The 27,179-nt window shown below is 29.8% G+C and overlaps 2 protein-coding genes across 2 annotated transcripts in view; one reads left to right on the top strand and one right to left on the bottom strand.

Annotated features, from left to right (window-relative positions):
• The window catches only part of LOC107437598 (Acyl-protein thioesterase 1), a 33,374-nt gene extending 12,889 nt beyond the window's left edge, over positions 1–20,485 (top strand). The window contains exons 4-8 of the mRNA XM_016049658.3: positions 2,468–2,533; positions 2,776–2,894; positions 8,308–8,483; positions 13,449–13,613; positions 17,407–20,485. Coding sequence (XP_015905144.1) covers positions 2,468–2,533; positions 2,776–2,894; positions 8,308–8,483; positions 13,449–13,613; positions 17,407–17,451 — 571 coding nt within the window. The 3' untranslated portion in view covers positions 17,452–20,485. The remainder of the gene's footprint in view (positions 1–2,467; positions 2,534–2,775; positions 2,895–8,307; positions 8,484–13,448; positions 13,614–17,406) is intronic.
• A 3,736-nt stretch (positions 20,486–24,221) lies between these two features.
• On the bottom strand, positions 24,222–25,540 carry LOC107437597 (snRNA-activating protein complex subunit 1-like). Its single transcript, XM_016049656.3, has one exon. It carries the CDS (start codon positions 25,412–25,414, stop codon positions 24,368–24,370), a length of 1,047 nt encoding a protein of 348 aa, XP_015905142.1. The 5' UTR covers positions 25,415–25,540; the 3' UTR covers positions 24,222–24,367.
• Positions 25,541–27,179: the final 1,639 nt, after the last annotated feature.

Raw genomic sequence — 27,179 nt, 5'->3', positions numbered from 1 at the left:
ATACAGTGGAAAGTCGCGTATCCGGAATCGGCGGGACTTTCCGAAGTCCGTATATTTGATTTTTCCGTATAATTGACCTCCAAGGTAAACAAAGCTTAAAATGATCTGAATCTAAGAAGCAGAAAATAAATAAACATTATTTTTCGGGCAATAATGTTTTAGTATTAGAATGATATCTAAACAATCATAAATAAAATATTAGAAAAAAAATAATTATTGCTATTCTAAAAATAAATATAGAAAACGAAAAAAATTCCCAGTTATGAAAATATTAATTGCTCTCTCCACCATTTTGAACTAGAACGATTCAAGCAAGAAGGGGAAATTCCCGTCATTCAATAAGGTGGGTAGGTGGAGAAGAAAAATTCATTTCCTCCTTACTTGTCATTCAAGTTGAGGGCGGGGTTGTGACAAATTCTTATTTTCTCTCCCATCATTGGCTATCAATCAAGCATAAGGCGTGGCATGCTGATTGGGTTTTCTTTATTTTTTCTTGTGTGACTAAAGGGGATTCCCCCTCCACTTTAACATTTGCTGTGTTCATCCTTTTTCCCAGTATTTCTTCTTCCCCTGACACTCAAAAAGGTTCCAGGAAATGCCTCTTTTACTAGCCAGCTGCATAGGAAAGAAGGGGGGAGGGGACTCAGTTGTGCTCTTTTGAAAACAAATCTGCCCCCTCCCCCTTCCTGCATTCCAGAGGAGGAGGAGCATGTTCTTAGTAGATCTGTTATTCTTTTCTGTTGATTTATGGGTTCAATGCATAGATCTCTAGAAGCTGAGAAGGCGAAAAACCTGTCAAAAGACTTAAAGGAGAGGGGAAGAGGAAGAAATGTTTGTTTATTTTGATTGTTAAAAAGTGTCCGGGAAATCGACCCTTCCGGAAAAGGGACGTCTGGATATGGGACGTTACACTGTATTACAATTATTAAAAAATTAAACATTCTTTTTTCAATATTTTCTTTAAAAATAAATATATATATAATAACTAAAATAGAATAAATTTTTTTTAGAATTTTGGAATTTTAATAATGTTCATAAAAACCATAGTTTTAAAACATTGCAGAATGGTCGGAACTTGGAAAAAACTATCCATAACTGGTACTTCATCTATATTTTCTAAAAATTATCGAAATATGGATCTTTAAGGTTGCTGATTAAGAATGTAATGCTACCAATTCAAAATGTCCCTATTTAAGTACCACAAATTAAACATGACTTTATTGTTGTTCAATGCATTTACCATTGATATGTAACTAATATACATGCATTATCCGAAATTTGAAGCAACATTATGGAGAGTTACAATAAATACATATATAAAATCTGCATTCTCTTGGACTAGTTTTAAAGAAAATTATTTTAATAAATTAACATATTTATTAGAATATTGTATAAGATTATTAAATTCTTTTATACAAAAAATGTATATTTCAATGATTTTAACTATTTTCTATTACTAAGATGAGATTTCTATTACTAAGATCTTAACACCTTTTTATATGTTCATGTTGAGAAATAAGTGGGTCTCTGTAATAATTCCTTGAACAATGTAGTATACTAATTATTTGCAGAGTTAACATGGAAAAATGATTTTCAAGCTTGTAAATGGTTTTTCATGCAAAAACACATGAAAAATCAATAACAATAGTGAAAGTGCAATTATTTCTGAAGTATCACCTATTAGTAGTGTGTAACAGACTCACAGTTCAAATGCAGAAAACTTCTTTCCACTTTGTAAAGATAATAGAACAATTAAAATATTCTGTTCATGAATTATTTTATATTCTTTATACTTTAGTTTACTAAAAAAATATTAATGCTTAGTACTTATGAGCAATTAAATTTTTTGAGTTTTGGGCAGCTTTTCCAAAATTACGACCTCAGTTTGACACCGTCCCTTTCATGGTAGTTATGCTTAGTTTGGCCTGAATTTTACAATTTTTAAAATTCCTTCTCTTCCCCTCAGAAATGAGAAAATGTTGCCTATAATATTGGAATATAAATGTTGTTTTATATGTTTAGGAGGGGGGTAAATATTAGATATAGAGTATTTTTTCTTCCTTCCTTTAAATTTTATGTATGTTTTGTGTATATAAATGATAGTTTGATATTTATTCATTTAATTAAATAGAAATAACCTTCTATGCATGAAAAAATAATTAACTTCTATTCATAAAAAAAAAGTACAGAAACAATGCAGTAGCGAAAACAATATTTGTTTTTAGTTTTGATTATAATATGTTTAATTTTTTACATAGCTATAAAAATTAAGTTCTATACTACTATACTTTTTAACTTACATTAGAAGAAACTACAGTTATTATTTCTTTGATTTTTCCACTGTGGAAAAAAATTGCTGTCATAGTTTAATTACTGTATTGTGTTTCATACAGCTGTATTTTTGTGACTGTTATAAGCTTTTTAAATGTTAAATCAAGAGACTTCATCTTTACTACTATCTTTTTAGGCATGGATGGGCTGCTTCATTGCAAATGCAAAGACTTCCTCATGTTAAATATATATGCCCCACAGCGTAAGTTAATTTTTAGTTTGTCATTTTTGCATCATTTAAATTATTTTTGAATATCAATATAATTGCATGTTTTGTGTTCTGAATAAAGTATTTTAAGTTTAATTGTTGTTTTACATCACTGATTTTGGCTTAATCCTTTACTTTATTTTTAAATTACTCTGTGTTTATTTTCTAAAACTATTTTAAGAAATATTTCAGTTTCATTAAATGCCTGTTTCATTATATTTTTATTATCATTTCAGTCCTACAATGCCTGTCACTTTAAATTCTGGCTGTAGAATGCCATCGTGGTTTGATTTGAAAACCTTAGATGCTGAGGGTCCTGAAGATGAGGAAGGCATTAAACGAGCTTCAGAAGCAGGTTATTTTCATAATATTTGTTTTTAATCCCTTTGAAGAATATTAAATGACAACACTACACATTTCAATTAATTCATTATAAAAAGATGTTATTTATTACAGATATATATATATATATATATGTGTGTGTGGGGACGGCATGAGTGGTCGTCTTAAATAAAAGACACGTTCTTAAACAAAAACATATATATTGAAGATTAAATTAACATAAGGACGGACGATTAACAATCACACGAGTAACAAAAAATAATAATAAGAGTTCGTCTTTTAATGTTTGGTATAATCATAACTCCTCTTTGGAGTCCATACGTCTTTTTCGGTTCATTGTCAACCCCGCTCTCTCGTCTTAGGGAAATTCCCATTGCTTCCTAGTCGTGCACAGGGATCAGCTTGCGGCTTACATTGACTGGCGGGATTTCTAGCTTAAGGCGACTTCTAACTGACGGTACTGAAAGAAAACACAAATAATTAAGATCAAAAGGAAAAAACTTCTTTGAAANGAGATCGGCTAGGTGTACAGGAGCTGGCACCACATATATATATATATATATATATATATTTCCCTTTTCAAGCAATTTGTAAGATAATTTATGCATAAGTACTAAGGCTTATCAGTGATAATTGTAATGATTAATATTTTTGAAATTGTGTTTCTTCTAGAGTTACTTGATTCTTTTCCTTGTAGGATAACTGCCATTTTTCAATGATACTTCACTATTTGAAAAATCAATTAGCATTGCCTATGCATTATTAGCATTGAATCATGAGTGATTTGTAAATTATAATCAGCTCATGGCTCATTCATAGTCAGTTACCACTCTTAATGTTTGAATTGCATCAAATAGTTTAAGTTTTATTCTCTCATTTTTGAGCGATATTTAACTCCACACAAATTCCAAAATTATAAAAACATATTCTAGAGTGTTTAAATACTCATAAATATTATTACTTGACTGAAATGATTATAAAGTAGGTATTGTGTTTGAAGGTTTAAAATTACCCACTCTTTCAACTAAAATACTTATTTCTTGCTTGTTTTCTCAAAATAAGCTAATGTTCAATTTTCCATCCCAAAAATCATGAACTTGTTATAAAATTGAACTTTATTGTGGTTAAAAGATCTTGTAAAAAAGATCAGAAAAAAGATTGCTTTTAAAATTACGCTTGATCCTGGTTAAGTTTTAAATGTTCAGCATAAAAGAACAGAAGACATTATTGAATAAATGTCTCACTTGATGCTTTCAGGATGCAACTTTCAATCTATTATCTGTCATTCAAATAATGTTTAGTTCCACATAAATTTATAGAAAAAATCAAAATTCTTATGTACTTATTAATGAAAAATGTTTAGGAACTGAAATAGCTAACAAATGTTTACGATGAATGTTAAGAATGTCCTATTGTACAATGATTGTTGGTACTATTTTTGTACGAATCAGATAGTTTTTCAGAATTCTCTTAGGAACTATCATCTGTCTCCTTCCCCCCCCCCTTTGTTAATTCTTTTCTTATGTTGTGTTCATTCTCGCAGTATGTTTATTCCAACAATGCATTCCAAATCAATTTTCAAATTTTATAATTGATTTGGATATTATATACTCAAAGATATTATATGAACTTGATCATGCTTGTGAACATCATTTAAGGATTATAAATTTCTCTTAATAAAATTATAATGCTTTAATGCTATTTTTCTCCTATTTGAAAAATTATTTCGCATAAAAATCACATATGCTGGAGGATATGTCTTCTAGTTCCAATGAAATTGGATCACTACTGTATTATTAAATATTACTCATAATTCTTTATTTTAGAAATACATATCAATAAATAACATGAAGAAAAGAAACTGTTTAAATTTTTAATAATTACATAATGTGTATTTTGTAAAAAAAAATGTGTTTGTGCTTTTGAGCAGTTTGTTAATCTTAATAAATTGCCTAAAATTTTAAGGACAACTTTAAAAATCATTTAAGATAATATTAGCTGGTGCACTTATTAATTTCAGAAAATTTTTAATATTATTAAGGAAAGTCATATATATGGTGCTCAAAATTTTAAAATATGTTAAATTTTATTCTTAAATACAGTAGACGCCGCTTAATGTGATCACATCGGGACGAACGTGATTTGATAACAATAACCGATTGATTACAATAAACGAAAAAAAAATTTAAGCTAAAAAATGATTTTTTTTTTTACATACATATTAAAATTAAAAAAAATTTAAATTAGGAGTAGTTGCTGTAAAACTCTAAAGTATTTAATAGAAATTAATGTACACTAAAGAAAAAGAATTAGTTAGTATACTTGCATATTTAATGATGAACTGCAGAAAACAATACAAAATTCAAAAGGTTAATTATTAACTGAAAAAGAAATCATTAATTGTCGATTGTTTAGCATTCTTTCGAGGCAAGTCATTTACGAATCGCTCATAATCATAATGTTTATGAAAGTGTTCCGCGTCGGCTTTGTTTTGCACACCTAGCCGTAAGATTCGAAGTGCCTCCCTCATCTGAGCAGGCGTCGGAAATTTGTCCTCGATAGCACTTTCGGGTTCATCATCGACATCAGAATCTTGTGACGAAGCTTGATCTTTGACACATACGGCTTCGCAAATGTCCTCATCAGTTAACGAAGTAGAAGTCTCAACCTTCTCGTCGATCTCCATCCATGCTATGCTTCAAAATCCTCAGCATTCATATCGGGCGGAGGATTGAAAACGTCTTCCATTTCTTTCATCACAGCAGCATTGTTGTCCTCTGGTTGACAAAATCCTCCATGACTGAAACAATTTCGAATTATTTTTTCCGAGACATTATTCCATGACATTGTTAGCAAATGTATGGCATCCAAAACATTTGGTTTTTTGGCTAGAGCGTTCGCATTAAGATCTTCAGCGTCTTGGTCTTCCATATTTTCTAAGATCCTTGAACGCATTTCCTTTCTGTAATATGCCTTCAAGGTGCGGATAATTCCCTGGTCACACGGTTGAATTAAAGAAGTGGTGTTTGGTGGTAAGAACACGACATTTATCTTCTCCTAATAACACGTGTTTAAAAGATAATATACGAGCCCCGTTTGGACTTTTGGTAAGTTTCAGGAAACACTTCACAAAACACAAAAAAAAGTTTTCCTTCTTGTTTTTATTGATTTCAGGAAAATAAAATTTACCTATAAACTGATAACAATAAACGAACATTTGATTACAATAAACGATGATTTTTCAATGTATTTTGATATAAGCGGACGGGACTAAGCGATTTTGATAACATTAAACGATTGATAACATTAACCGTGATCACATTAAGCGGCGTCTACTATACATATAAATATGCTAAATTTGCCATACATGTGTTATATATTTAAATTTTCTGATCGATTTAAAAATGGATTTAACATAGTCTGTATTAAAAATTTGCTTAAATATAGTAGGAAAGTTATTATAAAAGTTTTCATTCCTGTATTCTCACTTCTTGTTGTGCAGAATGACTAACAGAATATCCTGCAATTCTATAATTTATCTCATTCAATAACAGAAGTATTCAAACCTTTCTTTCATTCATGGAATTGGATTCCTTTACATTTCATTCATACATTTGGTTCCTTTATACTTTCCTTTTTCTTGTTGCTTCGTTCTTTCCTAACATAAACCTTTCGATTTTCTCCAAAAATGTAAGTTATGCCTGTGAATTTGTTTTTAAACTCTAAAATTTCTTATAGATGTGAAAAACTTTAATAAAATTCAAAATAGAAAGTTGTGACAGAGATGGACATCAAAAAAAAATTGGATCTTTTCTTTTGTAAAGCAAAGTTGGATTAAAAAAAATGAATATAATGATTCTAAATAAAAATGGTTTTAATGAGTTTTTTTTTTTAAAAAAATTGTGCATTTGATCTAAAAAAGCTGGTTTCATAGTTGAATCATTTGTTTGTGTTACGTAATTACTGAGTAGAATTTATATAAAGATGAGATTTAAAAATTTGTTGTGCTTAAATATATATTTTTTTTTCAATTTTTTTTTAGGAGATAATAGTTTAAGAAAAAGTTTATCACACCATTTTGTGTTTATAAACTTCCCACTACTTGTGTTAGGACATGTAATTTCAAAATCCCTCAAAACTCTAAAATAAGATTCAAAACTATCTAACTGCAATGATTTATAAGTAACATTTTTGTTAAATCTCTTTATCAACAATTTACCTTTGGAGTCAAGGGCTGTATTTATCCTGATTTATGGCTTTTTATCCTGATGTTCCTCATTTTAATGTGTGTGTTTAGAATATCTTGTTCACTGAGTGTTACAAAGGAAAAAAAATAGCAATTAGAAATTAGATTATCAAATTTTTATGATGCTGAATTCAGGAATCGTACCTTTAAATATTATTTTCAAGAATGCAGTAACAGATCTTGCAAAGTGGAGTTAAGTACAATTATTGATTCTATTTTTCATCCCATTTGAAAAATGGTCAATTCAAATTACCATTTGAAAAATGGTCAATTCAAATTCCCATTTGAGAAATGGTCAATTCAAATTAATAATGTAACAAACATAAAATTTTTAAAGGGTGATATGTGGGATTATCTCAGATGCCAACTTGCTCTGGACAGCAAATATATATTTTAAAGTGGTTGTTTATCAATTGTGATTCTTGGTTTAATGAATTCAATTTAGTAGATTTTCATCCACCACTATTTCTAAATAATTTGTAGGTTTATATAATTCACCATTTTATAGTACTTATGTCATGCTATTACCTTTTAAAAAGTCAATTATTTGCAAAGTTTACCTTGTAGTTATTTACAGTCTTTTTAAAAAATTATTTTGGCGTGTCTGGAGCAGTTGGCATCTCTGTCACCCACTAAATTACTTTAATTTTTGTACTAAATTGCTTAAGCATAAAAATTTTAATCAGCTTATTCACTGTGTATTAGTTTTGAAATCCTGCTTTAAAATAATTTGATTAAGGAAGATTTGAACTGAATTAAAAATTTTAATGGTGAAATATTAATTAAATGAAAATATTAATTAAAATTAACTAATGGCTATTTTTTAATGCAACATTAGTATTTAAATTCTCTATATATTGGTCTCAAAAAATTATGAGTTTAGTTCTCCATTGATAAAATTATGCTGTTAAGTTTCTGTTCAGGATAAAGTAACTTAAGGACTAAAAATGGTATCTTTTAGTATTCTTTTGCGATAAAATTTGTCTTAAGTAGAGCAAATTGTACTTATTTTAGTTTGTCATTTGCGTTTTTCAAAAATAGTCTTCTGCATGTGTACTGTATCAAAAAAAAATTTTTTTTTTCATGGTCCACTCTGACTATCTGGCCTATGTACAACTCTGTTGTATTTTGTGTAAAACAAATATTTATATAATCATACTTACAATTTTCTTGAATGCAGTATTTCAGATGATAGCAGATGAAGAAGAAAAAGGCATACCATCTGACAGAATTGTTCTTGGAGGTTTCTCTCAAGGAGGAGCGTTAGCTTTATATTCAGCATTACGTTGTGCTAAACCTTTAGCAGGAGTTGTAGCATTAAGTTGCTGGTTACCTTTATATAAACAATTTCCTTATGTAAGACATTTGATATTTATATTTCATGCTATAATTAATTTATAAATCTTTAAGTGTCAAGTAATAAATTAAGTGTAAATAAGTAGCTGAATGATTAAGACAAAATTATTGCAAAGCTCTTTGGCAAACTATCAGTGCTGTTGCCTTTTGTCTACCATATGTTTATAAATGTTGTTTTTCAATCAACTGAGGAAATAGAAGTCACTCAAAGAAAGTGTATTTTGATATAATTATATAACTGAGTAGTTGCATTGTGTCTTTGGGCTTTCATGCAGGGTTCACATAGCCTTGGAAAATCCTCACATTTGCTTTCTAATTCTCAAAGCTCCTAGAAGCAGTTGAAAGTAGTCCAGAGTGATGTTCTTCTATGAATCCAGTTTCAAATCTTGGAGAATTGTAGAAGCCGAGAAATCTAGAATTGAAAACGCTGACAGTTAAAGCTTGAAGGGGGGGGAAACTGAAAATGTAAGACTGAGTTATTCAATTTTACTTTTTCCATAACTGCCCTGCACTTGGTCGATTTCAGTCAAAGGTTGAATGCCAGGCTTTATGTTTATCAAATTCAAGCATAAGTCTCCTTTGAAACAATGTCCTATCTATTTCTTTGTTTTGTGATAAGCAGGATGTCAGAACTATACTCTTTTTATACTTTATATGTTGCCGAGATTGAGTTAGGAAGCAGTTCAGTTTTTCCATAATTAAGGATAAATGTTCATAAGCTGTGCCCAAGCTAACTCATAACCGTACAGCTTAAAGACTACTTTTGCATCACTGTTATATTTGAAATATATAAACTCTATCTGTAATGAGTCTGGTCAAGTCTTCAAATCTTGATTCCATATCAATTTTTAAAAGGTGATCAGTAAAAATTAGGATTTTGTCTTTAAGAATTTCATATACCATTTAACACTTTGTAAGAGTCGAAAGCTGAGTCGTCTCTTTCAAGCCAATGTTAACCTTGTGAACATCAATATGATGAATAATGAAATAATTCCTTTGCCCTTGAGAAAGTTCATCTTTTTTCCTTGAAGCTTTTGTTGATTTTTAATTTTTTTTAAAAATATCCATGAAATACATAATTTCCAGGGATGAAAGACTTCCGCAAAAAAGCGGAAATCCGCTTTTTTCTGCCAATTTTTAAAATTTCCACCTATGTTCCAAAAACTTAAATTTTTTAGGAGTCCAATAAGAGATACCCAAGCAACCCGAATGGGTGGAATTTCGGCAGGTGTGCCGTTGCCTTGACAACCGTGACTTCCGCTATAGATTGGAAAAAGTGTTCTAAGCAGTTTCGTTTTGGCCGCTGATATTTGATTTCTTTTGTTTGACTGATTTTTTGAATTTTAAATATTAGGAACTGTGCCGGAATCTGCTAAAAATGCGATTCTTATTCAAATGATTTTTATGTAAATCATCGATTTTAGTATTTAACGGATTTAAAAGTTACTTGTTTCGTTTTTACGCGATTTAAAAATTTTACTCGCAATTCCCATTCACATATTTTTACATTTCAATATTGCGAATCGTTATCACGCGGTTGTATGATCGAACATCGATTTTCGTATTTATACGAGATTTCAAAATTACTCGTTGCGATAAGTATTCACGAGATCTAAAAATTATGGATCGTGATTCTTATTTATGCGATTTAAAAATTCAATATCGCAATTTATATTTTTGTGCTTTTAAAATCCAATATCGTGATTCATATTCACGCAATTTTAAAATCTAGCATCGCGATTCTTATTCATTCGTTTTTAAAATTGAACATCGCGATTATTATTTACGCGATTTTAAAATCCAACATCGCGATTCTTATTCACGAGATTTTAAAATTCAATGCCACGATTTTAAAATCCAATACCTCAATTCATATTCACGCAATTTTAAAGAGAAGTTAGCAGCTATGAGTAATATGAATGTATTTTAACGATGGTAGTCAATTTAGAAGGCGAACACAAAGTGGGTACCATCGATGCTACCGAAAAAAATAAATTCAAGTTTGATTGGTCAAAGTGACTAAAATTGTTAGTAACAATCTATCTGAAGATATTAAGGTGAAATTTGGCTACTGTTTAAATTTAAAATGATAATTAAGCTGCAACTTCCTATAATTGCATAGCTGCCAACCCTTCCGCATTTTTACTTATTTTAGCTATTTTTTTCACGCAGAAAAAATTTTCCTCATTTTGCCCGTCCGTCCGATAGCTAGTATTTTCTTTAAATCAGACGTCGATGCTCCTCTAGTAATGACCTTAGAAAGCCCGCTTGTGGTGATCCTCCCTTTCCTTCCATTTACATACCCTCCAACTTATGAGGATTTTGAAAATAATTCTTTCTAGTGGTAGCGAACCAAAGTAGAAATTTTTAAAGCAAATGGATCTCTGATAAAACTTTTATCAGAACTTAAGAATCTAGCCATATGGCCTGCACTTTTATAAGTAATAGTGGACAAGTTACGCTAAAAGTAATTTTTTTTAAATATTAAGACATTAATTTTGCTACTGTCTGAAAAGAAGATTTCTGAAACTACGGAAATTCCGTAGCAGTTGGAGGATATGCATTTACGTCACATCGTTCAGTGTGACGTAATGGATTTCTCCTCTCTTCTACCAATGAGAGAAGGAATTCAGCTTATGTTGCGAGAGCGCTTCCCGTTATCACGTGACTTGTTTATCAAAACAGCAATTGGTTTATGGCAATATTTATTTGCTCATTAGATTGATCTTGTTAATTTATCATGACTGAACGAAAACATTACAAACAAGCCTTTAAGGAGTCCTATTCTCTTGACTTTCCATTTATTTCTAGATAGAATCTTGGAATACATGATGTACGCTGCAATGTATGTAAAAATGACTAGCATAGTGCATGGTGGTAAAAAATTTATTAGTAATTAGTATGCAGTTGCAAATCATCTGCATTTTTAGGCATTTCTTCTACATTTTTTTTTGGTCTATCTTCTGCATTTATGTAACTAGAGGTTGGCAGCTATGTAATTGCTTAATTTTCATTAATATAGTAGTGATCAAAATTTTAAAATTATATTTTTAAAAAAATTTTAATTTCACTGTCTAAATGTTTCTGTCACTTAAATAAAAATGTCCCGGTAGAGTTGAAAGTTGCTTTTAGATCTATCTCCTCGATATCACAGTATTATATAGAACACTCCCCCCTTCTCCTGCATTGTAAAAGTTCAGCTTTTTTTTTTATTTTCGACCACTTTCATGCCTGAATTTCTAACTTGTATTGCTTCAAACCTTCACCTAACGCTTTATCAGTTGTGTCTAGAAACTCAGTACTGTGTCAAATAATTTGAAGAAACTGCACAGACAGTTTCTTTTAAAAGCCATCTCCTAGTTGTCTGTAGAAGTAAGCGTTTAAATTCCTTATCTTTTTCATGACTGTTGATACCATGAATAATGAACTGTAGAATTTCATGCAGAACACAATTTTTTTTTTGTGTCAAGTGTTCACAATAAATGACAACAGGAATAGTGACCTTTTACATTGTTAATGTGTGCAAGCAAACCTCATCTGTTGCACAAGCACTTACAGTTGTTAGGGGAATTTCTTTTTCCTCAAAATAATCTTTCACTGCTTTAAAAATTGATCCCTTTGTATCAGTGATCAATGTTCTAGCTAGCAACATTTCCTTGGTGATCTCAAGCTCATTGGTAAACCTTATTTATACAATAGCTTTTTTATCTGTCACAGTTGTTTCATTAATTTGCTACGCAAATTGAAATTCAATGTTTCGACTTTATTAAAATGTGAGTTTGGATTCAATACCTCCGGCCATATTATAGATTTGCCTTTAAACAGTTTTGATTCTCAGGAGAACTGATTGACTTATCTTATCACTTAACCCCTCACCTAACATAAATTAAACTGTCATTTTGGTGGCAAATAAAACAAGTTGAGCCAATTGTGTGAGGTTTACCACATTTATTAACCAATAGACATCTCGTAAGAAGCAAGATCTTTGCTAAGATCAGTTGCTCGACTTTAAAATAATTCATTCAAATAGAGCTGTTTATCAATTTTAATTATGAAAATAGTAAATGTTTTATTGCTTAAAATATAATAGGAAAGCTGCTCATTTTGTGGTGATGCAATAAAACTGAATTTCGAATACTCCACTAGATGAAAGCCGCAGTGCTGTTTAGTGATGAATGTATCAAACTTATTTATCAATCAGTTTCTCCTATGAGGAGACTTTAAATTGGCAGAGGACTCGAAAGAAATGCTTGAAGAGAAGTAGTGGTAGAAGAGCTGAATGGGTCTTGACCTTCAAGAATAGACTTCTATTCTTGGAGGTCATGTCTAGACCTGTGTCAGCCTGCATTACTTAGGGTATGACAAGGATGCTTCTGAACTTTAATTTGTTTCTTTTTTTAACTCTTGATTCTTTGTCTGAATCAGAATGAGCGGTTTCATATGTGTTTTCAATTTCGATATTTGCTAAATTTTTATTTTCAACTTTTTCATTTTAAATTCTCATCCCCTCTTTTGAGCGATCGCCCGAGGTGGGGAACTACTAGGCTAAACCGTGTGTTATCTTGTGAAATAAATAATGAAAGTTTCTGAGAAAGCTGTTCTTGTCATTTAGGTGATATCGTCTATTTTGTATTGCAGTTGAAAACTGATTTTTAAGCACTGTAATATTTTTGGGAAATTTTACTGTAACCACCTATTTTCGTCACAATTTACAGTCCAAACTCTTAGCAGATTTTAGAGAGTACTGTAATTCAATACAGACCATATCATGTCATATTTTTGAAAAATTTTGCCCCATTATTAGAATATCATTCATTACCTTCTATCTAGCTCTTTATTTATGTTGTGAAAGCTCTTAGGAAATTAAATTCTCCATTCAACTAATGAGTTATCAGTTTATATATATTAAATTAAAAACTTGTACAGTTATAGTTGTGTTGTTTCTGATAAAAATTATTATTTTAGGCGGCTGTAGGTAATAGAGAGATCTCCCTTTTACAATGCCATGGCGAACTGGATATAGTTGTTCCATTCAAATGGGGTAGGATGACTCATGAACTTCTAAAAACGTTTATGCTCAATGTGGAGTTTAAAACTTATAAAGGTTTATGTCACAGTTCCTGCGAGGAGGTATGTTTATTTTATTTTTTTTATTGTCTAGTTTTATAACTATTTTGCTAAGATTAGTTTCCTTCTGTAACTACACTACTGGCCATTAAAATTGCTAAAAACCAGGAAGGCGACACACCCATCGTGAAATTTGCAGGATGGATGAAGCATGTAGTGGTCTGCAAATATTTAGCTTATCAGCGCATTCATGCAAAGCAGGTGGTGGTAGTGACACCTACAATGTGAATAAAAGAAGATATTTGACAGTAAGTTTCTCATATAGAAATTGAATTTGAGCGCTGTTCTTTTGTAAAAAAGTTTTTGTTATGCCTTGTGTAAGGAGAACTGTCTACTAGCACATGTCTGAGTTTGATCGAGATCGAATTGTAACCTACCAGGATTGCCGGTTATCATACCGCAGTATTGCTGCTCGCATTGGTTAAGATCCGATGACTGTTAGCAGAATATGGAATTGATGGGTTCATGACGGTCATGTGGAATGCCGTGCAGAATCTCAGCGGCCCCCTATCAATAACAGCCGAGAAGACAGATATGTCATCCACATGGCCTTAACCCCTTAACTGCCGAGTAAAATCTACGTGATTTACTCCCCAGTGCCACCGTTTTTCGCTCAAGTGCACCTTCTTACGCGGTGTTTTGGTGGGGTAAAATGATGCACGCTTTGCAATTTAAAAACAGTTTACTTTTACAAGACAAGAAAAAGGAAAGAAAGAAAATACAAAATTTAAATTAAATAATAAAAATACAATATAAAAGATGTTAAAACTTAGCTGTTGTATGATAAATCCTGAAACATGGTTGGACACATAAACCAACATCACATTCATCGCACTGATAGCGGGATTCACGACGAATTTTTTTTCTTGAACAAACAGCACATTTTCGCGATGCATTTTTCTTTGAAGACGTTGATGGAAAGAATAAAAAGCACCAAATACATACGGAAATCAAAAGCGAAAAAAGAATAAACCCGACCTTACTCAAATAAATACACACAAGCGATTAATATGATATCACTTTTCCATAACATCCTTTTCCCATTCCGAAATTAGTAATGCATTCGCAAAGCAAACACTTTCCAAGGCCATTTTACTGCATTCTGAAGTAGGGGGTGTAGTTATATTTATAGCAGCGCAATGCAAAGCATCGTACTTCAGGAAAGCGTATATATATACGCCTGCGGCAGTTAACGCATCGTCTGGCCGAGACGTATATATACGCCCGCGGCAGTTAAGGGGTCCTACAGCTACATCATGGACTCTGAGTCAACAAATGGGGTCGTTTGTAAGACAACAAGTGTCTGCACGTACAGTTCGACAACGTTTGCAGCAGCATGGACTATCAGCACAGCGACCGGGGCTTTGATTACACTTGATGCTACGTCACAGGCAGGAGCGCCTCCAATGGTGTGATCAACGACGAACGTGGACGCAGGAATGGCATGACATCGTCTTTTCAGACAAATCCAGGTTCTGTATACAGATGATGGCTGCATCCATGTTTGGCGACATTGTAGAGAACGTCCATTGGCAGCTTCCATTCGACATCATTATACTGGCCCATCACCTAAAGTAATTGTATGGGGTGCCATTGTATACACATGCCGGCACTTTTAAGAGCAGCCGTTACATTTTGGATCTGTTGGGGCCAGTTGCTCTGCCTTATCTTCGAGAACATAACACTGTGTTTCAGCAAGATAATGCACGACTGCGTTGCCCGCACCTGATCTTCCTTGACACACATGTTCGTCTGTTGCCCTGGCCAGTACATTCTCCTGATCTCTCACCAACTGAAAACGTCTGGTCAATAGTTGCCAAAGGACTGGCATGCCACCACATGATTTGTGACACGATGCTGAAACTGCATGGAATGCTGTACCCGTCCATGCTATCCAATCTCTGTTCGACTCGATGCCCAAAGAAGTAAGTGCTGATATTGCTGCCAGGGGAGGCTGCTCTGTGTACTGATTCCTCGGGATCTATACATCCAAATATCCTGAAAATTTAATCACTTGTTTTTCCAACAATAATGCATGTACCCAATAAATATCATTCTGTTATTTGCATTCCTTCCTGTTGTAGCAATTTTAATGACCAGTATGTCTTTTAGGTAAAGTATTTTCCATAACATCTTATTGTAGAAACGCAATTATCTTAAAAGTTCATGAGTTATTTTCATATTAATTAGTAAAGAAAAATTTTAAGCTGTCTTACTTACTTGAAGGAATATTTTAATTATATCTTGGTATTCAATACCTATTTTCTATGAAATGTTGTGAATGGAAAAGTGTATGTGTTGCTTTATCAACCCTTATGACTAAAATTATGAGAAATATATATATATTTTTTAAATGTATTGTCTTGATCTTCAGACTAACTAAGCAACATGCTTGCATAAACAAAGTATTAAACAAACTGTGTCTTGGTAAAGTCCTTATGTAATGTTTAATCTACAATTTTTATGCACTATTTGATTAAATCCTATTTAACATTGATTATATATTACGAGTCTTCTACACTTGTATACCATTTGTATATTAATTTTAAATTATTTTTTCCGAGCATATGTTTTTTAAATGACGCTTTTAATTTAGCACCGAAAGCGTGTTTTTTGTGCGTGGAATTGGTTTCCCAATTGTGCAACTGCTTCTGCAGAACCAATGCACTGAAACATAGCGAGATCATCCTTAGGCAGGTAAACGCCATACTGTTATTGTTTATGTGGGCGGTGCTGAAGCGTTTTTTGCATAGAAGTTTTGGTCGAATATGAAACTTAACTTCGTGTTATGATTGCTTTTGTTTAGATTGGGTGGATGGCGAGTAATACTTTTAAATTCAATTTTAATTGTTCATTTTGAATATTTTTTTCACTTATGACAAAAGTTATGACTGAGAACAAAAAGACTTACAGCCATCTCATCGTATTTCTCATCATGTTAAATCTATTAAGCATGTGAAATGTGCAGAATCAGTCAACACAAGCTCAAAATCAAATAGATATCTTAAAAGAGATGATGTGGATGTAATTAATGCTGAAATGATATTTGCATCATTTCTCATAGAACATAATTAATGCCGAAGGTAAGAATAGAATCTGCAAAATTTTCTAATATTCAGTTGTTGTTTTTTAATTTATTTCCATCACTAATCAAATCTGAAGATACAGCAGTTGATGAACTTTAAAATAAATTTTGTTTGCTTGAAGTGGAGAATATTTCTAAAACTTTAAATACTGACAAGTGTATTGATGCACAATGGGTTGATGTTATGCATATCAGAAGAGCAAATATGCACTTAAAATATAAACATCTCTCCAAGATTATGCTATCGATTTTAGTTATTCCACATAGTAACGCTTGGTTGCGGAATGTGACAGTCAGTGAAGAAGTTGAACAAAATTCTTTCTGTAAATATAAGGATGATGCAATTAATACTAATAATATCATTATAATGGGCAGGAAGAATAGCTAGAGCAACCTTGAGCATCATCTAAATAGGTGTAGATACATAAAATTAGTGTTAAAGCATAGAATAAAAGCTACATTTTATGAGAAATTTGATTAAAGACACTAATTGCAATGTGAAATTTTGCTAGCACTGTCATAAAAATTGTTAAAATTAGATTATTATTTGCCAAAGCTCAAAATGTCACATATGCACAGAGGGGGTTAAAAAACACCAAATAGATGCTTATGTAAAATTTGAACACCCTTAATGTGCAGCCTGTTAAATTTATAATTTTGTGTTAAATTTATAATTCTTCTGTGTAAGTTTATTTTCTTGATTTCTTGCAGGAAATGGAAGATGTTAAAGCTTTCTTGGGAAGAGTTTTGCCATGATTCTCTTTAGAGAAATATAGGTCATTTCTCATCTCATTCAGAAATCATTTTTCAATAGCCTATCAATTTCTCTTTATTGTCAGGTCTTTTCACGATGATATAAAATTTATGTTTATTCTCTAGCTGGTCAAATAATAATTCAGAGTTTAATTACATTAATTATAGAAACATATACCGCTTTGTTGAATTAAAGCAGTTATGTTTTTCTGTGTAAAAATATGGTATATTTTATGCGAGTACTATTGAGATATAAATATTGTAATGTAGCTCCTGTATGAATGAAAATATATTTTATATCCCTCACCCACATATATATATATAATATTTTTGAGAAAAATTAGATTAAAATTTTTATTGTGTTTTTTCTTAAAGATTTGCATTTAACTCTATCCTTTCACATTACAATCAAGCTGCATATATTTGATATTTATTTTGAAATAATTTATAGATTTATAAACAGAGCTTCTTAGGTACCCTGTATTAATTTCTGCTAATATATTTTTATTTAAAGCACTGGCAAGTACCCAAGTTTTAATATGTAGCGATTTTTACTGGCCATTATTGTGTTTATAATTATAAAAAAAATTATTTATTTTGAGAAGAGTGAATAACTTACATTGAATTGTAAAACATTCTTTTTAACTTATCTAACAGTTTTTATTTGTTATTTACGAACGACTAGGCATTTTTAAGTGTTGTAATTAAATCCTGCTTTTAATATCCCTTTTGATATACTTTTTTCACATATTAATTGAAAAACTAATTTTCAATGAGCAAAAACAAAAAAAATCTTAAACTGTTTTGTGTGCCTAATATTAATGCTGCGTCATCATAGAGATATTTGAACTTTCTCTGTTAGTTCTAAAAATAATGCATTTTTTAACATATTTCTTTAGTATTTCAAGCGAAATTTTTTTGAGAATGTGTTAGTATTGTTTATTATTTAGGCTGTGTGAGATTAATGTGAAAGTTGAGATTTTTGCTGTTAAAGTTATTCTGCATCATTTTTATTTTCAGAATTGTAGATTTATGTATTTCTGCAGTTTTGTTATTTCATAATTTATTGCAATTACTGAAAGGAGTGAATTAAGTTTATAACATATAAAGATAAATGGGAAGAACTGTTTTTGATGCTTGGATCACCAACTGTTGCATTTTCAGGATTACTAAATTTTGACAAATTAATAACATCAGTTCTGCTATGGAAAGACTGTTCCTTTCGCTTATGTTTTTTGTAGGCATGAACTTTATCCCTTGATCTTTAAATATTAATATTTAAGTTAAAATGAAATGAAGATAGATTCTACTAGATCTTCTTTATTACTTAAATCTAGTATATCCTTCAAGCAGAGTTTTTTATTCACAGTTATGTAGATGTTATTAATTCTTTTGAATGATATTTAAATAAAAAAGACTGAAATATTTTACTTTATGATGAACCAGAATCCTCTTACTTTTCTTTGTAATTTTTTTTTTTTTTTGTGCGAACATTGAACTAAAGTGTTTTATCTGTAACAGTTTCTCTTTTAAAACAATCAAGTGATATTCTTGATCGGGGGAAGAAAAAAAACCGCTAATTTTAATGGAAAATCACCAGCTTATATATTTTTAAATCATTTAGGTGTAATAAATTTAAATGAACTAAAAGAGCAAAATTTTTATTGATATTTATCCTCAGAGCACATCGCCCAGCCATGTCCAATCCCTGTTTTTCAGAACTATTTTTTAATGGCCATGTAATTTTGATTTAGGTCAAAAGACATGGACAGTGCCTGAGCTGGTAGTCAGCATACAGGATTAATTTGCTCAGTTTTCTGGTATAATACATTGGTTTATTCAAGAATTTTAAGTATGTGTGTTATGTAAATCTATATACAACTTGTTACAAATTTATTAACTTTTAAGAGTGCAATTTTTTAAAATTAAACTGCAATATTTTATCAAAGAATTTTTTTTCTTCTTTAGTGCGACATAGTTTTATTTAATACTTTTAAAATACAGTTGCAAGCAATGTTAAAAAATGAAAATAGTATTAGTATAATTTTTATAAAAACCTTTCAGTGTCACATTAGTACTACTTCATCAGTAAATAGTAGAGATTACATCAAGAAATAAATATACAGGTAAAAATATTAATTCAGGAGTGCTTTGTGATAATTTAACAGTAGAACAAACTTTTGATTATTTAATATGTCCTGTGTATTAGTTCACAATAAGAATTTTTGTACATTTATTGTAAAAATCTACTGGGAAAAGGGATTACAAAGCTGGAGGGGCTCCCCAGTTTTTTAAATTCCCCATTTGTCGAATGCTTCAACAATTGGGGAATTTATAAATACAAAAATTTTTGTCAGTGTGGACTTTTGTACATAGGGCACACAAATATAGTCCCAAGGAACATCAAAGCTACATCTAGAACTCCACCGTTTATCATAGCAAAACAATTTTAAAAGGGCCATAAGTTCTATTTTTCCTCACCTCATATTATTTATAAATGTATTTTATGAATTTACCTTGATTTCAAGGTTAGTTTCTATACCATTGAAACCTAAAACTGTTTTCTGAATGATCTTGTTATAAAATATTTGGAAGTCATTAATATGATTCTTTAACTCTTACTGTTCATTTAATTTTACTTTTAACTGTATATTTAGTGTGATGTAACATATGTTGAATTATATCATCCTTGCAGCTTTATCTTACTGATGAAGTAGTACCAAAGCATGTATAGGTTTTAATAAAAATTATACTATTCGTTTTTTTTTAATGAAATTTAATTTTATTATTAAGGATTACTTTCATTTTATACAAGTAATCCAGTTGGATAAAATGAGATTATGTGTAAGCTTATATATTATTATAGTGACACTAATCAAACAATGCTATCAGTCATTAAAGATGTTTGTCTTATATTTGTAAAAAATAAAGGTGTTGGCTGTCACATTAGCTATTACTTGGATTATTGTCACTGCTTTAAATTTGATTTGATAACATGTAAATTATTATTTTGCTTCAATAAAACTTTTTGTGAAAATGTTGTTGCTTTTAATATTATGAGTCTTAAGGTCTTTTACTTAGTTTCAACTTTTAGATTTGTTAAGATCCTCTGCTATAAAAGTAAATTTACTTTTATTAGTGTGCAAATAAATCTTTTACTGTGAAATCACTTAGAAAGGGTATAATTAAGCTTGATTTGAAATTAATTACTGATCTGCTAAATGGTTACATTTTTGTGTCCTAGATTATTTGCATCACTTATTAATTATGAAATGTATTTCACAAAACTCAAAAAATTAGTTAATGAAACTTTAATTCCACCTCTTTAAAGAAAAAAAAGTCACTTGACTATCTTAACTTATTTGTAACAATATATTTGCTCTTAAGAAATTTCTTGCAACTATACTTTTTATTTTCTCAACAACAAAAAATTGAAATTAAATACCTCTTGGTGAATTTTTATATACGTAGCATACCTATGGCAAGAACACTTGTCAGTATTGCCAGTAGGAGTGATAATATGTAATAAATATTTTACAGTTTTGGGGGAAAAAAAAGTTGGTTTAATAAATTTCAAATAAATATGTTTTACAAAAGCTATGTTATCAGATTTGTAAAATTAAGCGTCTTCCATCAGAATTTTAAAATTAACTGCTACAGTAACAGCTTTTTCTCTCAGAGCAAAAGTTTTAAAAAACGTTATCTAAATGGTTGATTTGTTTGTATTAATTATTAAGAACTCAAAAATCTTCATGTTTTATACATAATAAGCAAGTAGGTTGCAGTTAAAAGCTTATTAATAACGAACAGTAATTTTAAATTATATAGCTTCATTGGGATTTAAGGTGAAAAAGGTTTGTTAAATACTCCAAAATTGTGGTTATTGAAAAGAAATTTGTTTCATTTTAAGAACTGTTGCATAGTAAAATAAGAATTTTTTTTTTTTTAAAAAAAGAGCTATATTACCATAGATCACTCAACATTCCATCAAAATCTGTTATTTATTATAAGAGTACTGAGAAAAAAAAATCTGTTAATGGACAGAGGGCCAATTGCAATTTAAATGTTTAAAACTCTTGTTTTAAACCTATTCAAAGTTAGATGTTTGAGTAAAATTTACACATTACTTAATTTTTCCCTGGCATTTCTAGTAATAATGATAAAACAGCATTATTGAACGAAATAGGTATTTTTAAATTCTGAATATTGAGCAACTTATTAATAAAGCTTTTTTTTTTCCTCAGTCATTCCCTACATTTTTAATATATTAGTAAATATGAAGCAAATAAATGTAAATTTATTAAAATGAGAGGGGGAAAAAACCTCAGTGTCTCATTTATGAATGACAAGTTTTATTTTTTTTAAATTAATATTTTGACTAGAAACATACTTTAAAATGCTTATGATTTTTAGCCCATATATTTAGCTTTGAAATTTTTGAGTACTTTATCAAATTTTTAAAATTCAACAAAATTAATCGTTGATTTTAATATAAAAATTCCTAAGCTAATTTATCTCTTTCTGTGCACTTTTAGTTACAGGGAAAACTGGCAATTTTCAAGCTTTTGCTATATCTGCTGTGGCTCAGTCTTAAAAATAAGGAGTGTCATAAAGTGATTAATTTTGCCCCATAAAAGAACAGGATTACTGATGCTACTTATTTTGAAACAATGCAAATCTATCATTGCCTTGATGTGCTTAATAGAATTGTATAGCTCAGTTTGTTAATGATAACTAAAGATGTTTTTACTCAGTGTCTTGGTATGTTTTATTTCGTTAAGAAATATATTAAAGTAAGAAAAACATGTTCAAATAATTTTTATTTTTGGCTCATAATTTTAAACTTTCACTGTTGAATAAAACTAAACATACCACGAAACTTTGAATAATTAATTTACTTCTACTTATAATTTGCAGTGTACAAATTCAAAAAATAAAAATATTTACTCTAACATTTCTAATGGGAGCTTTTTTTTTTTTACAAATTTTTTTTTTTTCTTAAGGATAGATTTGAAAACTTTCTAGTATATTTTGATTATATTTTCCTATAATATTTAAAAATTGTTCTTAAATCCGGATTAAAAGATTTTTCCTAGAATTAATTTTCCTACATCAGAGTTTTCCTAAAATTATAAAAATACACATCTCTTACAATGTAATTTTTATAAATTTTTCAATTTAAAAATGACAAAATATTGAAAAAATTTTTTATTACTTTTTAAGTAATGTTTTTAGTGTGATTCTGTTTAATGAAATAGTAAATAAAAAAAACTACTTTCATCATTTTAATAATTCATTTAAACAAAACCATAATTAAATTTTATTATGTTTTTCATTACAATACTAGACATACCAAAATTTTCCATATCTCTTCCTTTCCTAGAACTTGGCTTTTAAGAAATTAAGTGAGACTAAAAATCTTTTAATTTTCAGATTTGTACTTTTTGCATATTCATGTTTGCAACAGTCAAAGTCAACTTGTTGATAAAAAAAGTGAAATTCATAACAAGATGTTATTTAATTAAATTTAGATGTTATTTAATTAAATTTACAAGAGTAACCTACATCTGAATATAAGTGCAATAATTTATAATTATTGAGCAAATATAAATTTTTAATCTTTTGTTTATTACAATCATAAGTATGGTATTAAATTATTGCCTCAATATTTATTAAATTATTGCCTATATATATTAAATTATTGCCTCAAAATTAACACATTTGTTAATATGCATAGTAATATATGCACTATTGCATTACTATACATATGAAATTATTGCCTCAAAATTAACACTAGTTAACAAAAAGTTATCGATTTAAAGAAATCTGCTTTTCATTTTACACATTTTTGTTTAAAATAAATTATAATATAATATCAAAGCACTTAGTATGACTATATGCAAACAAAGATTATAAAGTAACAAATTTATGTTACTCAAAGAAGTTAATTGCTCAAAAGAATACTATAAACAGAAAATAAATTTAAGTATACAAAAAAAACTTTATTACAAGCTTAAGAAATTTATTACTTTGAAAGTAAAAATTTTACAACCTTGAAAATCATGAAAATAAAAATTATTACAAATTTATTCAGTAATTTACTAATAGTAAAATGTTATATCAGCCAATAAGTTTCAAGCAATATATCAAAAATGTTTTATCTGATTTAAAAATTATCACCACCATAATAACTAGTTTAGAGAAAAATAATCAAATTCAGTAATCAAATACCGCAAAAAACAACAATCACTTCTTGTAAATGATATGCAACAAATTTTAAAATTACTTAAGAAAGCTTGTTAAGAGAAGCTTATTCTTCAAAAATTAAATTTGATTGGAAAGAAAATTATTCAGTTGCATAATTCTATTTCAGTCCAAATAACTGAATCCTTCTAAAGTGATAAATGAGTAAATTTTATTTTTTAAGCAACTCTTAAACTTGATTTGAACTTAAATCTAAGAAAATTGTTATGGGTGAAAAATACTAGTTTATAAAATTACATCATATAATTTAATGATGTAAATTAAATAAAGAATTAACAAAAGTTAGAAACATAACAGTATTTGTTTTATTAGAAATTCCTATGAGTTTCCTAGCAATTCTTTAACTTGAATTAGACTAATCTAAAATATCTCAGATTTATAAAATCATATGATAATCATTAATGAATCATATGATGAATCATTAAATAAATATTGCTACACGAATTTCTAAAGGAGAAAAACAAAACCTTAAGATATATTTTATAAAAATAATATTTTTAACATAGAATATTTGACTAAATATTGTATAAACAATGTGAAACGTAAGCATAACAAAACATGTAATAGTTCAAACAATCATAGATTAATTAATATAAAGTATATATATATTTAAATAAAAAATATGAAATTAAACATATAAAGTAATATATTCCTACTACTCATCTTCTGAGTCAGTTTCTATCAAGGCTTCTATACTAGGTACTGACATGACCATATCTCTAGTAGGACTTCCTCCATAATATTTCCGAATTCTGCTAGTTTTTACTCCCTGTCGCCTGATGGTTTTAAGTTTCTTGTTTTTAGACACTTCATGACCTTTAAAAAGTTGCTTATCTTTATTTACCATCGTTGAATTCCCCAAGGGCTCACTTTCATTGAAAAAATATTCATTCCCGAAATCATTTTCAATTCCATTTATATCATCAAAATCAGATATTTGGTTTTGGTCTGAGTCTATAAAAGGATAATTACAACGTACATATTTCGAATTGCTTGCCGTAGGTGTTTGCATATTTGCGCCTTTATCATTTGAGATATTCTTTTGTTCAACGGCTAACTTACCCAAAATATTAATCAAGTTTATGCGGCGACTGTCTGTCGATTTTCCTAGGATTGGCTTCAATTTTTCATACTTTGAAAAGCTTTCATGTAAGCCTTCCAAAACTTTATTTTCCATTAACTCTTCTAAATTGCATTTGAAATCAGACATTCGTAATTTCTTTTCAAACTCGCCTTTACTTTTATCGAAAGTTCGTAAAGCTGGTCCTAATAAAGTTGGGAAAGCAACCAATTCAAACGTATTTTTAAATAAATAATCCAAAACGTAATGTAACGAATATAACTTATCTGCTACAGCTTTATCAAGCAAACGTTTCAATATTTCCACCTTGCTCAACTCCATTCGAATTGGTATAGGAGGATTCAAAATTTGATTCCGATAGAGAGCATATAGTAAAAATACACCACCTATTTGATGCCAAAATGAATCAGATTTTAAAAATCCTGAAGACAAAGTGAAAACTTCATTTGTGAACTCACCCAGTTCCTTTGAAGTTTCTCGTCCCATATAGATGAAAGCAAAGTTTCTTTTCTTCCATATGTCTGCAAAAACTTTAAATTCAGCGCTTTCTTTAAGAGCAAATTCATTCAAAAGTAAACCAGCATCACTTTCGAATCCTTCAGCAATATATTTCTGTGCCATGTTACAAAACTGCTCAAGGCGACGAACACGTTGTTTTCTTTCTCCAAGAATGTAAACAATAAAATAAATGCTTGGCTGTATTTTCCAGAAACACAACGATTGGCGACAATTTATATGCAGTTAGAATTCGACACGTTCAACCGTCTACAAAAATGGAAGAGGTTTTTTTCTTTCTTTTTAAAGGAAATATTAAAATGCACCAAATAATCTCATTAAGTTTGCTTATTAACTACAATATTTTCATCAACAACTTTATATATTTATTAGCTTTTTTAAATCGTCTGATTCAAATTATTCTTCGTTATTTCTTCGATTTACAAATAAAAACAAAAGTTAGAATGAACTCTAATTTCCAATAAAATTTCAAAACAAAGAAAGAGTTCATTGTTTTTCATTTCTGGATTGGAATAAAATTTTGATACAACAAAATTTCAAATGAAAACATAATTAAAACACGAAGCCTGAAACGTCTAACGATAAATTTACGAATTAGAGCAATATATTTTTTTCTTTATCAGTTTTTAACTATGAATTTTGCCGCATTTATTTTAATGCTGGTGCAAGAATTCAACTCTGCAAAGAAAAATTTATGCTATTTCGAATAATAGTGTTCTAAATAAGGCGTTCATAATCTTTTTAAGTTCAAATCTAATCATTTTAAACTAATAAATAATTATTCCGCAAGATTTAAAAAAAAAATTAATATGCATTAATGTCTCAATACGCATAAAAAAGAAGTATTTAAAAAGTCGTATTTTACATATATGAATCAAAAGAAAAGAAAAAAGTGAGAATCTGACAGATACTCATTTCTTAAAATTTAATTATAATTTAATTTTATGAAAAAATTGTTTTACGGCATACTTATTCTACATTGCAACAAGACCTTTTTAAGCGGCGTGGCAGATGGAACTGTCGAAGAGATGAAGTGAAAATTCTAAATAGATATATAAAATATATATCTAATAGATATTCTTTATAGATAACCTATTAGTCAAACGTTTCAGCTACCGATTCCAGGACTCTGAATCTTCAGACATAAAATCCTATACACTCAACAAAACTGTTTCTCCTTCATGGGACTAGTCACAAGGTGAAACTTCACGCAGGGGAAAGTTAAGCGATTTATACAAAACTGTGTCTGATACTGTAAACGCTATAAAAATTTTTATATAATTTCAGGTGTTAAGATATGACGAGCTGCCTATAACAGGATTGACTTTTTTAATAATATATATATATTTCTGTGTGTAGGTTTAAAAAGGCTTAATCATGGTGAACCACGAAAAAATTTATAAATGCAACTTTCAGCTAAATATAATGATAAATAGATTTTTGTTAGATGAATGAATCCGTGCTGCGGTTGCTCAGGGAATCGAGCTCCCACCTCTCAATGGGGGTGACCCAAGTTCGAATTCCAGAGGTGGCTCACTGAAAACAAATTCTGCTACCGACTTGCACTGACCACAGTGCTGAAATAAAATATCCTCAGTGGTAGACGGATCATGAACTAGAATCATCTTGTCAGCTGATTAACTGCGGGAGGTTTTCGTAGTTTTCCTCTCCATGTAACGCAAATGCGGGTTAGTTCCATCAAGACGTCCACAACGAAGGTTAATTTGATACTTGAACCAGGAATTCCCTTGTCTTCTGGGTTGGGTTCAAAAATACAGGGCTATGGAGTTGAACACTGATAATCGTAAACTCAGAACTGGATCGGCTGTTCAAAGCTGGTTATAAAATAAAATAAAATGAGTGCACCTTT

This window comes from Parasteatoda tepidariorum, chromosome X2, assembly GCF_043381705.1.
Source record: "Parasteatoda tepidariorum isolate YZ-2023 chromosome X2, CAS_Ptep_4.0, whole genome shotgun sequence".
In the NCBI taxonomy this organism is placed as follows: Eukaryota; Metazoa; Arthropoda; class Arachnida; order Araneae; family Theridiidae; genus Parasteatoda; species Parasteatoda tepidariorum.
The sequence above is the reverse complement of the archived record's forward strand: the minus strand, read 5'-3'. Positions and strand labels throughout refer to the sequence as shown.

Excerpts from the sequence above, each read along its gene's own strand:
- LOC107437597 (XM_016049656.3), bottom strand. The coding sequence starts at position 25,414 with ATGGCACAGAAATATATTGCTGAAGGATTCGAAAGTGATGCTGGTTTA.